Raw genomic sequence first — 13,962 nt, 5'->3', positions numbered from 1 at the left:
AAAACATAAAATAAATACCCGCCCGGTCGGGCGGGTCAAGGTCTAGTATAGTTTAAGAGAGAAGAATGAGAGCAATATGATTAATACTCTTAAGCTAAGCTAATAGAATTGCGTTTGTAAAGCTAAAGAGAATGAGTTGGTAAGTAATATTTTATGATGGTGTCAAACATTTATTCAGCAGAAAATCGAACGATATAAAACGGAACTAATTCTTTATGCTAAACCACTATACCAACATACAGCTGGTAAGTATCTTCCTTGTCCTTCTGACTGAGTGATATGGTTCTGGTAATTAATACAAGGGATATCTCCTATATGACCCTTTCGTTATGGGTGCTGATGATTCTTGTAATTAATACAGGGATGTCCCTTGCCAGCATAATAAATATTGGGTAGATCTCAAATCTAATTACTATTTTCATATAGATTTTGTCTAGATTAAATCCTATATCAAATCATCAATAATACACTCCAAAATTAGTTTCCAGTTGGTTGTGACTGATTTTGTTTCATACAAGTAGATCCGGTTGACAAAAATAAGTTCATTGGTCTTTGGTTTCATACAAGTAGATCCGGTTGACAAAAATAAGTTCATTGGTCTCTCTTATAAGTACTAGGCAAAGAGCCCGTGCGATATCGCACGGGAACTCATTTTATAAAGAATATATTATAATCTATAATTTATAATTTTATATGCCTGATAAAAAAAATTAAATCATATAAATAATTAAATTTAATTTTGATGATTAAAATATGATTTACAAAGTATTCAAATATATATATATATTTTATAAACCTTAATGTTCCCTTTAATTTTTTATCAAAACACATATTGCATACAATTATGTCTTCATCATTTTTAAGTTTTTTCATACATTTTTCACATGATAGTTATCTTCAACCACTTTTTGAACAAAATGCAATTTTTTTTGCATGATATAATTTTTTTCCTATTTAAGACATAATATTAAAATTATTAGTTTATAATTTTAAACAATTATAATTTATATGTTGGTAATTGTTATTTTGTATATTTATCTACCTGCTTTATTTATTGAAAATGAATATCCAGAAAATTGAATATTGTAATAAATATATGTCGATTTACGTTAATATAACCCGTCTCATTTATAATATTTTTTTTTAATTTTTGGGAGAGTTCTTATAAAATACCAACACTTATTATATAAACTAACACATTACTTAAATAAAACCAATATTTTTAAAGCAATTCCACTTTGAGATTAAAAGACACCTTGTTTAGATGAAAAGTTGCAACTTTGACATTATTTTTTTCACCATTTTATTATTAGTAGATTAGTGAAAATTTGATTTGAAAAATGCATGGGAGAGACTATTTATAGATTTATTTAAAGCCTATTTGAATAGTCACAACCCTTCAATATGAATAGTCGCATTCTTCTAATACTCACAACTTTTCACTTTTTAAAAGATACTAGTGAATAGTCACAACTTTTAGACTATTTTTAGAAGGACACAACCTTACAACATATAACTTTTAGAAATGACACAACTCTCTACACATATTTTTCAAAAGACACAACTTTTCAACATAATTGAAGTTCACAACCTTAGAAATTAATTGGAAAAGACACAACCTTACAACATAGAACTTTTAGAAAAGACACAACCCTTTACACTACTTTTTCAAAAGACACAACCTTTCAACATAAGTGGATTCACAACCTTAGAAATTAATTGAAAAAGACACAACCTTCCAACATAGAACTTAAAAGACACAACCCTTTACACTTCTTTTTCAAAAGACACAACCTTTCAACATAAGTGGACTCACAACCTTTGGAATTAATTGGGATTGCTATTATTAGTAGAAAAACAATCCCACTTTGAGATGAAAAGACACCTTATTTAGATGAAAAGTTGCAATTTTGACATTATTTTTTTCACCATTTTATTATTAGTGGATTAGTGAAAATTTGATTTGAAAAATGCATGGGTGAGACTATTTATAGATTTTTAAAGCCTATTTGAATAGTCACAACCCTTCAATATGAATATTGCATTCTTCTAATACTCCACTTCTCACTTTTAAAAGATACTAGTGAATAGTCACAACTTTTAGACTATTTTAGAAGGACACACCTTACAACATATAACTTTTAGAAAAGACACAACTCTCTACACATATTTTTCAAAAGACACAACCTTTCAACATAATTGAAGTTCACAACCTTATGAATTAATTGGAAAATACACAACCTTACAACATAGAACTTTTAGAAAAGACACAACCCTTTACACTACTTTTTCAAAAGACACAACCTTTCAACATAAGTGGATTCACAACCTTAGAAATTAATTGGAAAAGATACAACCTTCCAACATAGAACTTTTAGAAAAGACACAACCCTTTACACTTCTTTTTCAAAAGACACAACCTTTCAACATAAGTGGACTCACAACCTTTGGAATTAATTGGGATTGCTATTATTAGTAGATTAAATCAATTAGTTCACATAATTTAGAAACATCCATTCAGTGTATATAAATATATTAATTATCTTTTGTTGTCTTTCCTATCTGTTAGCTTTTGTGGATACGAAATTATTATTTAGAATGATTCCAAAACTTGAGCATGATTGGATGTTTCACAGTTCGTAACTTATCTTTCGTACACGTTACACACTTGTATAGTTGTATAAATATGTACTCGTATGCATCTACTGCGATTCATTTCCACACCAAGCTAGACAATTCTCCCTCTCTTAACTCTTTGGTTAAAAAAAAGTTCTCCCTACCTAACTCACTCACTAAAAACCCGGCATGCCGGCCCAAGTGATCCCTGACCAGACCTTTCAATTCATCCACGACACCATCATGGAGGAGACTAATTCAACTTTATTTCATAAAAGGTACAAAACTACTGATGCATATAAGTACATTAATGTTTGTCCGTCTTGCGATAACTTTCAAACTCAAAAATGAATAACAATATAAGTGGATTATAGTGGTCTTTTGCAGTTAGCAGTGTTTTTTATATTTGAAAACCAAATGTAATTGCATGTTAGTAGTGTTGATCCCATCTCATTAATTTCATTTATATAGGTTGGAAGGAAAAGTAGCCATCATAACCGGAGGCGCACATGGAATCGGCAAAGCCACCGTCCAGCTATTCACGAGACACGGTGCCACGGTGGTGATCGCTGACGTGGACGCCACCGCCGGCTCTTTCCTAGCTAAATCTCTCTCATCATCCCAAGTCGCCTTTATAAGCTGTGATGTCTCGGTAGAAGCTGACGTGGAAAACTTAGTGAACGTTACCGTGGCACGGTTCGGTCGGCTCGACATTCTATTCAACAACGCAGGAGTTCTCGGTGACCAGAAGAAACACAAAAGCATACTAGACTTCAACACTGAAGAGTTCGACCAAGTGATGCGTGTGAACGTGCGAGGCGTAGGTCTCGGCATGAAACACGCGGCAAGTGCCATGATCAAGAGAGGGTTTAAAGGTTGCATAATCTCGATGGCGAGTGTGGCCGGTGTGATGGGTGGAATGGGGCCACACGCTTACACGGCGTCGAAACATGCGATCGTTGGACTGACCAAGAACGCAGCTTGTGAGCTAGGTAAGTATGGGATTAGGGTTAACTGCATATCGCCGTTTGGAGTTGCCACGTCGATGCTGGTGAACGCGTGGCGGAAGGGTGACGTGGGAGATGGTGATGAGGTGGAGGAGATGGAGGAGTTTGTGAGGAGTTTGGCTAATTTACAAGGAGAGACGTTGAGAGCCACGGATATAGCTGAAGCGGCGTTATATTTAGCGAGTGATGAGTCAAAGTATGTTAATGGACATAACCTTGTCGTTGACGGTGGTGTTACGACTGCGAGAAACTGTGTTGGTTTGTGATGATCTTTTTCCTTTTTTTTTCTAATTGATCTGCTAATTGACTGAATTTGGTAAATCTTTTTCTGTGTTGCTGGAAATTTCTGGTTATTCAATAAAACAGTGATTTTTAATTTGTACATTTTTGCTTTCTGTCGGCAGTCAATTGATCAGTGACTTTAGAACACCTCTATCACAAAGGTTGATTTTATTTTTTGAGTATTAGACTAAAACAAAAATAATTGTATATAAATAGACAGTGTTGAAAAAAAATCCACTAACTATATATGAAAAAATCAAGAGAATTAAAAAGCAAACGAGACGAGAATCGATTTTTTGAGCTTGTTGTGGAATAACTTATAATTATAAAACTCATATTTATACTAGTTAAAAACCTGATTTCTTTTTTGCTTTTTAGAAATTTATTTGTCTACTCATAATCTAAAAATATATTGTATTCCCTCTCATATGTCAATTTTAAAGGATAGTATCCACTATATTTGTTGTACACAGAAAATTAAGTCATTTGAAAAAAACAAACAAATATTATTTTAACTTTTGAAATATCCATTTATCAAATACTATTATTTCTTTTATTATTGTCTGAATGCTTTAGTATTTTCACACATACTAAAAAAATACATTAATTATGTATCGTTTTTTGAAATTATCAAATTTCAATGTTTTTAAATTAATAATCTTTCAATAAATTTAATTAATTTTATTAAAATTTGCAAATTTTGTATAAAAACATAAAAAAAATCTATATTTGTGAAACAAAATTTTTTCTAAAACTTTTATTTTAGTGAAACGGAGGAAATATAAGTTACATCTGTCAAGCATATCGATATATGCTCAATTAACTGGCGCTTTAGGGCATCTCCAACTCCACTCCATATTTTACTCCAAAATTGAGAAAATGGAGTGTGAAATGGAGTAATGAACAAAAAATAAAAGGATTACTCCATTTATAGAGTAATCTTTTTATTTTTTGTTCATCACTCCATTTCCCACTCTATTTTCTCAATTTTGGAGTAAAATATGGAGTGGGGTTGGAGATGCTCTTATAACGTCGCAAACATAAATTAATTTCTTTAGCAAATCAAGAAATAAAACTAAGTCGTTGTCTAAACAAGTATACAGTTAACTAGCTTTAAACTATTTAAGCCATGAAATGACAGTTGTTCTTAATGTTGACTTAATTTATGTGTAATGCAAGATTGTTTCTTTGGCCATAATTAAGACAGTTCTTAGTTCTTTTTAGATTTGAACTAAAAAAATTAAGAACCGTTTCTTAAATAAGAAATATAAAAGTTGTCTTTTAGTTAAAAAGTATATAAAAAACAAAAAACAAAAAATATATCATATAATGAGTTAAGAACCCCGGTTAAAAGACCGGGGTTAATCATACCTTTAGTGAATAACTACGATAAAGACCCTTCACAGACTTAACATTAAATAATTGCAGGTTTACTTATCAAAAGAATTTTCAAAGGACTTTATTTTTTCTTCTATAACCTTACACTTAAATAGAGTAATTTTATTATAGAGTAATTTTTGTTTCAATGGTATTTACTCTATAATATAGTAACTCTAGTATATAATTGAATATAGAAGAATGCCATATTTGATTCTATATTTAGAATAAAAAATTGACATTCTTTTATATTTTACTCTATAATAAAATAATTTTATTATAAGTAACACAATTAGAACAAAAATTATTTATTTTTGTATAATTTATAGAAGAAAAAATAGAGTATCATTGGAGATAATTTTAATCGACATTTTTTAAAAGAAACCAAGAAGAGACCGATAGGAACAATTCTTTAGAAATGATATAATAGTAATTAAAGGCATAATTAGAAGGATGGAATCCGAATCTCTTGGACCAACTCAGAATTTTATACTTGTTATGTCATATTGAGGATCACCAATAACGAATTATACTTTATTTTACGCAAAGTTGTTTTTAATGGAACTTAGCTTTATATAGTCGGAGCTAAAGGTTCGATCTTAGAAATATAAATAAATGAATGCAAGGGTGTATAGGGTTGTAACACATAAGAGATCAACGAAAATATTAAAATCAAATGCGGTTATTGCGGTATTGTGAATCGTTATCAGATTGAAAAATTATATACAAAGTTCACGAAGTAAAGATTGGTTCCCAATGGTCAAACACACAGCTACACACTTAAAGAGCCATCATTAATTCTTGAAAACAACGACTCGCATTCTTCGATAGCAGACTATATTTGACTATATGGTCTATTATTCACTTTTCAAAAAGTTCTATTTTGTTCCGGACGATAATGAAAATCATGAGAAATCAAATGCCGCATTATATATTAAACCGAAATTTGGTATGTCCGATTCTTTTCGGCGAAGATATATTCTGTTCCAATGCTTTTAAGGCTTTTCTAAGGTGAATTACTTGAATAAATATTAAAAAACTAGTAAGGTGTTCGATCGTGGAAACTTCCTTACCAAAGAGTTGAGATCATGTAATATATAAAACCGTTGTAAAAATAAGTCTTAAGTTTTCATGGAGCATCACATATTCTTCCTGTTAGGAATATATTTATTTATTTATAGGATTTGAATTGTTCTCTTATTTCTTGGAAGTGTAAAGACGGTGATGAGTTTACCAGTTTAGGTATAAAGCATGTTATGATATAATGAGATCTCATCGTTTTTTATTCATGCATTCTATATTTAGTTTTATCCACTTTATTAGTTTCTTTTTCTTTTCTGTTTAACCAAACGACCTTTTACACAGTTATAAATTAAAAAAAAAAAGTTGATGAAAAAATCACATATCATGAAAGAGAAATTGGCTTTATTTTAGAAGAAAAAATTTGATGAAAAATTTTTTTTTTTTGATGAAAACCCAAGAGTTATGTCTAACCAAACGACCTTTTACACAGTTATAAATTAAAAAAAAATCATTGTGGAATCGTTGTGGAATCGTTTTCTAAAATAAAGCCAATTTCTCTTTCATGATATGTGATTTTTTTTTGTTTTAATTTCAGATGATTCAGATTGTTAAAATATACAATCAGTTTGTTATTTTTCTTCTTTTGCAAAAAGAATAATTTGTGTTAACTTTTACAGTTAAAAAAAACGATTGTTTCAATGGTTAATGTTAATGGTTTAATAGGAAAAAGAAGTGAAAATAGACACTAAAAGTCTAAAATGCAAACAAACAACTGAGATTAATAAAACTCAACCGCCTAAGTTTTAAGTCCTAGTCTCTAAATAAGTCTATAAATAAAGTTTCTAAGAGTATCTCCAATGTAAAACTTTATTTTTTTCCTTTAAAATGGAGTAAAAGTGAAAATAGAATAAAATGGTTCTAACCCTATTTCATTTTCTACTTTATAATGGAATGATGAACAAACAAAAAATAGATTACTCCATTTATGGAGTAAATTTTATTATAGAGTGAGATATGAAATTGGGTTGGAGCATTCTTTACTTTATATTCACTTTTATTCCATTTTAAAAAAAGAATTGAGTAGGAATGAAAATTCCCTAAATAAGTAATAACTTTTTTGTTTTTGATTAAACGGATTGGCGTCCCAGACCCATTTCTTTACACCCCCGACCGCAAGGTCCCAGACAACTTCTCTTCGTTCTAAACCTTATACCATCCATCGTCAAAACCCAAGAGTTATGTCTTCGATTCCATCGAAGCTATTATTCCTTGAACATTGAAGTTAAAAGCTTAAACCATTGGGTTTAGGCTGGTTGTAACATTAGTTTTTTTTTGAACATTATTGTAACATTAGTTCTTAGGCTTTAAAGATTCTAGCAGGTTGCTCTCACGAGTGAGAAAGGTAACTTAATCAATGGGCTGGGGTTTGTCTTTGTTAAACTTTTATTTCTCCTACAATTTCACATTGGCTAGAATTTACCTTGATATCTAGTATTATTATTAACTACCACTTATCGGATCTTGCATGGCCTTTCATCTCTGGTACTTCAAGTAATTAAGCAGCTTTTATGCAAACCGAAGCTACCTCGCGTTCAAAGTCGTGACAATATTAAACAAGATCACAAGCTGCAGTTACAATCTTCCTAGCATGCAATTACATTATTTTACATGTATCTTGTCATATATTTAAGAAACATTTGGATGAATTTTGAAGCTCTGTTACAAAAAAAAAATATATATATATGTATTTTAAAGTTACCATTTTTCAATAATATTGTTACATATGTTTCTGAACGTTGGGCTTTCCTATGTTTTTAATTTGTTTTGGGTTAGACAAGTAATTTTTTTTTCTTGGGCCTTCCATTGCATTTTCGTTGGGCCTTTTCTGTTTTATTTCTGAATTCTACAGTTGAAGAAAGAAACATTGGTATCAAATCCAATACTCTATACTCACTGAGAATGCAACTAGACACTCTGCTTATACACAATTGTTGGTTCTGAAGGATCTCAGCAGCGTAAAAACATAAACAGTGTACTTGAAATGTCTGATGTTACCTAAATATTAAGCCAAACATTAAAATGTCATACAATCATTGTTTTTATACATATCTCCTCGCATTTTCGAAACCCAGTCCAAACTAGTACTCAAACTCAAGAAAGAAAATCCTCAGCACAACCAAAAAAAAAGTAGTAATAAGAAACCCATCTTCTCAACAACGAGGCCTTAGACGGCTGCAGTGGTAGATTTCCGGACAGTGTAACGATAAGCAGCGACTTTCTTCTTGCGGGACAAAGTGTTATCAACAGAGAGAATGAGTTTCCCAGCTTCTCCTGTCGTGAAAGAGTTGCACACAGCTTCATCTGAAGCTTTCATCTTTCTTGGTTTCTCCACCACAATTGCATAACTCCCTTCAGCGTTTGGTACAAACTCTGCCGTGTACTCTAAGTCCCATCCTCCAACTACTATATCCCATGTTATAGTTGCTCCACCCTGTAAAATATCATAATCCACATAAAAAGAATTTCATAATCATCAAATCATTTATTTGTAAAATGCTTGTTGACATATTACCTCAATGCCTTCAATCTGAATGTTAACTTTCTCACCGCCCTTAATGGAGAATTCAGATGCAGGTTTTGGCGGTCCATTTTGTGAGTCAGTAGGACGGCTAAGACCGCCGTACTGCACCGGAATATCTTCCGGCCTTATGAACCTGACATAAGCATGCACAGTTAAACAAAATGGGTAAAAAAATAAGAGAAAATAGCATTGAAAGTGTTATGGTGTTTACTTGTAGAGTGTTTCAGCTGCATTTCCTTCTTTGGACATAACAAACTTGCTCTTTGTTCTATGCGTCAAGAAAGGGCTGAACATTGAGTAGATGACACTGAAGTACCAAGGCACATTGATGAATATCTACAAAAAAAAGATTCATCAAAACTTCACGAGTTGAATAGTTTTAAAATGATCTATTAGTACTTTTTACATATTAAAATATTAGTTTGTTACTCAAATATCAACATGAGAAATGCTTTGTTTATAGATATTACGCATTGTCTTTGTCAATAGAGATTGATTATTAATAAATTCAGCGTACGGCCACACAAAGAATCCATCAATTTAACTGTAGCGGTAGATGACAAAAGCTAAGAAGTAAAATTTACGGAAAGTAAAAACAAAAACAAGAATCAAAACTGCACAAGTCAGAGGATGATGCCAACACAGAAACATCTAAAACCACTCTTTACTATTTCTTCTAAATCCATTTTGAAAATTTGAACATAAACAAGATTCCAAGATCAATGTTAAGATAAGTACTATTTCTTGAATGAGATTTAGATTCCTCATTAAGCAGACATGTACTAAGCATTTAAGACACTTTAAGATTCTCTTGCATGAGAGATTCGCAAGCAACCCAACACGCAAAACAGAGCAAAAACACATGAAAAACATAACATTTACTAGGGTTTTTTCAGACAACACAAGTACAGAAACATAATAATCTCGAGATTCAAGTTCTTGTCTCCAAAAAGAAACATTTACCTTAGTAGCAACCATCTCAGGGTAATTATCCTGAAAGAGAGAAAGGATCTGGTTTGAAGCAACTCTAAGCTCTCTCTTAGGCATGTCCTTAAGATCCGTGACTTGAATCATCGAATTAACACCACCAGGTTTGAAATGAAGCATCTTGACACCTCTCTCCAGAACCTGAACTCTCCACCTCAGAAAGCTCTTGAGTTTCTCATCGTCACCAAACACTCTCTCGTACATCTCTCTCTCTTTAAACACACCGTACGCGTTGTAACACACGGGGTGTCCTTCCTTGTCGTATCCTCTCATGTAAGCGACTTTGCCTTCCAAATCCTTGAAGCCAAGATCTTCTTCGGTCAGTTTCTCTGCTTTGAACTCTTCTCTCCACTCCAAACACTTCTCGAGCATCCTCAGCGAGTCTCCGACTTTGAAGTCTCTGGCTCTGAGGAACTTGAGGAGGATGACGTCAGCTCTGTCGTCTCCGCCGAGGAGAGGGACTCCCCACATGGAGGAAGCTCCGAAGGAGGAAGAAGAGAGCTTCTCTTTGAGGTCTTGGAGAGCTTTCTGCTCGGCGGGTTTGAGTTCGGAGACGAAGTAAGTGTCTTCTTTGAAGTGGTTGGAGCGGAGGGTAATGAGAGAGGACATGAAGCTTTTCTTTGGCTCTGCGTTTGGTGTTTTTGTGGGATCAAATGGGCTTGGGGACAATGCAGAGTCCATTGATTCTTGATTATCTATGGAGAGTGAGAAAAACAGAGATGAGAGACAAAGGAGGATCGATGTAATGATAAGCAAGACGTGGAGGAGGAGTGAGAGTGACGGGAGAGAGAAAGATATAGGCGTGACTTCTTGATTTCTGATTTTTGAACAGATATCGCGGCTTTTTACAATAATATAAAATAAAAATCAATCTGATAAAGCTTATTTAAATAATCTGATAAAGCTTATTTTTACTGAATTTTCCAATTCCAACGCTATTTTTATATAAAGTGTTCATTTAAAAAAAATTTCATTATAATTTTTTTTACATTTTGATTGCATACATTTGAAAAATCAATTTTATAGCTTCTAATAAAAAATATTAATTAGAAATAACCCAGAAGTTTTTAATATGTCTGAAAAAACTTAGTAGGAAATGGAGGAAATGTTATTTTAAATTTTCTACGAAATTGATTAGAAGACTGTGACCATACATATATGTGTGAAATGTTTTAGTTTGAAAAAAAAACACAAAAATCGAAAAGTATATATATCAGGAAACATGTTTTGTTAATTGAATGTGAACTGAGATTGGAAAAGATCTTTTTAAGCGAATTGGATTGAGACAAAAGAAGAATGGTGTTGGGTAAAAAGAACAGAGAGATTGAAAGTGGAGCGTGGTAGTCACGTGCATTAGGAGAGGAGCGTGAGTTTGCAGCAAAGAGGTAACGTGTAGAAGAGGTGATAATAATTATGAGAAGAGATGGGGGGCGTGTTTGGTTCACCAAAACTCAAAAAAAAAGTCACCTCTACGTTCAAACACACACTCTTTATCTTATCTCTCTCGAATGAGATGGGGAATCTAGGTTTGGTACTAGTGTGTTTGTACAAGTGTTGTATTATCGTTCTCTGACATTTCTTAGGGTTGAATCTTATGTTGTGTAACGTATAGATTGTGTGTGGGACGGTGAGTGGATGTTCAGTGCATCTAAATTAGGATTGAAGTTGTTTACTTTGTTTCTGTTGTGTCCTTTGTACGTACGCGGAGGATATATGGTATTTACGTACAATTAATCTTAGAATTATAAGACTCAAAGACTACAATAACTTGGTAAAATCTTACTCTCCTCTAGATTCTAAAAAGCAAAAGGATTTTAAAGCTCACTCTTTATTTCAAGTTTCAACATACTATGAGAAGGATTAAGGTGGGATTATGAGAATATTTGGGGATCCGCTCAATTAGCATATAAAATACATTAGTTTAGCCAAAAACAATCATCTTTTCCACACCATGCGATTTCGACTTTATACTTTCCAGTTCATTCCCATAACCTACAAAATAAACATTTAATTAACATCATTCCAGAAAAGAATAACTAAACGAATAGTTATTATTACCTATATGTGTGTATCAATGGCAATGGTATTAACGTTGGACCACATCTAAGTTGAAACTTACAACAACAGTTAGTAGGAATTTCTATCATTATTATTTATTCCCTGTCTTCTTAATGAGTATTTTATTTACAAAAATTTGTAACCAAAATTAAGAGAAAATTGATACAGTAATTTTTTGATAAAGGAATGTAAGTGCTCTTGCCAATTTGATTTTTTGTAGAACTTGTAAGACTCCATTATATACATCTCTTCCTTTTATAGTTAACTATATACTAATTGTTTAGTTGTGAATTTTCAGTATGTCTCTTTTTTTGTTTTCATTTATGATATTCTAAATATCTCTCTGCAAAAATTATTACAAAATTTGGAAAACTGTAAAATGTTTTGGCGTTTATTGATAACTGGTGGGCCTCTAATGTGCTGATTCTCGTGGACATAATACTTTAACAATGTTTGAAACCTTTGGCTTTGGAGTTCACTTTTGACTTAGTGCGACAGTGGAACAGTAATTGATTAAGTACCCTTTAATCATTCGGGAATGCCTTAAAGACAGCCTCCGAAGCAAATTACATTTTCATTTTAAATTTGACGGTTGGACGTATTCTATCAATTTGATTTATTTACAACGACTTATAAATGGTAACTTGTTTAGCTGAAGCAAGAAAACTAGTGGTTGAATTTGTGGAATTTTCTTTGATGGTACATTTGTTGTGATTTAACTTTGTAAATCCACAGTATATATACAAATAAAAGCATTTTGAAAGAAAAATATACAAGAAAAGCCAATACTACTTGTTTTTTTTTTTCCTTCTTTCCTTCGACCATCACCTCTATCTTCTAATCACGTTCCTTCATGCACCTCTAGCCGGAAAAACTCGTTAAGAATCTAAAAAATCGAACAAAGAGGTGAAATTTGTAAGTGATAAATTAATGTGGAAGTTTCTTAAACTTGTGATGCAATTTAATCGCTTTGAAAGCCTACGAAATTAAAGTGTTTTCATAGAATCTCATGATTCATGTGTTCTGGACAGATGGATTTGGTTTAGAAATACGGGTAAGAAACGAAGTTAGTGAAACAAAGACATCTGAAACGTTGGACGTAAGCCCAGTGACATTAGTAGGTTAACAAAGAGGCTTTGGGTTTGAGGAGAACGCAATGTCTTGTGATCCAAATGAAGACATTAAGGGTTGTAAACCTTAAGGCCTACTTATAAAATGTGAGCAAAAGTGATGAGGTAAGTATGGGGTTTAAGCTTTCAAAAAAAAAGTAAGGGGCTTAGTCATTTGGGTTTAGTTAATTAAATTTGGAAACCTGGATGGGATGTCCGTATGACTGCCACTACAAGATCACTTGAGTATGAGTTAAAGATACATGCCAATCACAAAGAGTGGAATATTGAGATCAGGGAATATTATGGACTCAAGGATCGATCCTTACCATGATAATGTTATTGCGTATAATATTTGTACATAAATGTATGATGATATATATGTGTTATATTATCTATGTATATATATATGTTGGGACACGGTTTCTTACTTTGACCTACCAAAGAATGCAGTACATACTCGAAGAGACACCACTAGACCCACAGTCTTGGTTTAAACTAGACCTATAGAGTAAATCACGTACTCAATGGCTCTAGCTATCAGCATCACATGTGCCGTAGTCACACAAGGCCTTATATCGTTCACCAATCGTACCATATGAAAATCTCTGCAAATTGTCATCGGTGCATCATAAGTTGGACCTATTATGCTAACCATTTCAACTAATATCTTAATCCTCATGAAGAGTTTAAAAGGCGAAGTTTAAGCAACATACAAGAACACGCCCAAAATCTAAACATACATACTCGTAAGTTTAGTTGATATCCTTCAAAGTTTAGTGAAATTCTTTAGCTTCCATACATATATAAAATTTGAGCAGATTACCAGTAAAGAAAGCGAAAATTCTAGTACACCATTAAAACTATCTATAGAAGATACTAATTGTAAAAGCAATACACGCCTCTTTTCCCGATACATGCA

The 13,962-nt window shown here is 32.5% G+C and overlaps 2 protein-coding genes across 2 annotated transcripts; one reads left to right on the top strand and one right to left on the bottom strand.

Moving 5' to 3' along the window:
- The first annotated feature begins 2,104 nt into the window (after positions 1–2,104).
- Positions 2,105–7,058, top strand: LOC103841095 (short-chain dehydrogenase reductase 2a). The gene is made up of 2 exons (XM_009117609.3): positions 2,105–2,894; positions 3,088–7,058. The coding sequence occupies exons 1-2, from the start codon at positions 2,806–2,808 to the stop codon at positions 3,887–3,889; spliced, it is 891 nt and encodes a 296-aa protein (XP_009115857.1). The 5' UTR covers positions 2,105–2,805; the 3' UTR covers positions 3,890–7,058.
- Positions 7,059–8,338: 1,280 nt separating this feature from the next.
- Positions 8,339–10,715, bottom strand: LOC103841094 (patellin-6). Its single transcript, XM_009117608.2, has 4 exons — positions 9,850–10,715; positions 9,098–9,222; positions 8,878–9,019; positions 8,339–8,796 (listed from the first exon to the last, which is right to left on the bottom strand). Exons 1-4 carry the CDS (start codon positions 10,552–10,554, stop codon positions 8,530–8,532), a joined length of 1,239 nt encoding a protein of 412 aa, XP_009115856.1. The 5' UTR covers positions 10,555–10,715; the 3' UTR covers positions 8,339–8,529.
- Between the last annotated feature and the right edge of the window lie 3,247 nt (positions 10,716–13,962).

Source organism: Brassica rapa, chromosome A09, assembly GCF_000309985.2.
Source record: "Brassica rapa cultivar Chiifu-401-42 chromosome A09, CAAS_Brap_v3.01, whole genome shotgun sequence".
NCBI classification, from domain to species: Eukaryota; Viridiplantae; Streptophyta; class Magnoliopsida; order Brassicales; family Brassicaceae; genus Brassica; species Brassica rapa.
This window is presented reverse-complemented; position numbering and strand designations above follow the sequence as displayed.

Bases quoted from the DNA above. Each gene is read 5' to 3' on its own strand.
- LOC103841095 (XM_009117609.3), top strand. From the start codon at position 2,806: ATGCCGGCCCAAGTGATCCCTGACCAGACCTTTCAATTCATCCACGAC. The intron at 2,895-3,087 runs GTACAAAACTAC...TCATTTATATAG, and splicing joins TCAACTTTATTTCATAAAAG to GTTGGAAGGAAAAGTAGCCA.
- LOC103841094 (XM_009117608.2), bottom strand. From the start codon at position 10,554: ATGGACTCTGCATTGTCCCCAAGCCCATTTGATCCCACAAAAACACCA. The intron at 9,223-9,849 runs GTAAATGTTTCT...TTTTTTTTGTAG, and splicing joins CTGAGATGGTTGCTACTAAG to ATATTCATCAATGTGCCTTG. The intron at 9,020-9,097 runs GTAAACACCATA...TGCTTATGTCAG, and splicing joins GCAGCTGAAACACTCTACAA to GTTCATAAGGCCGGAAGATA.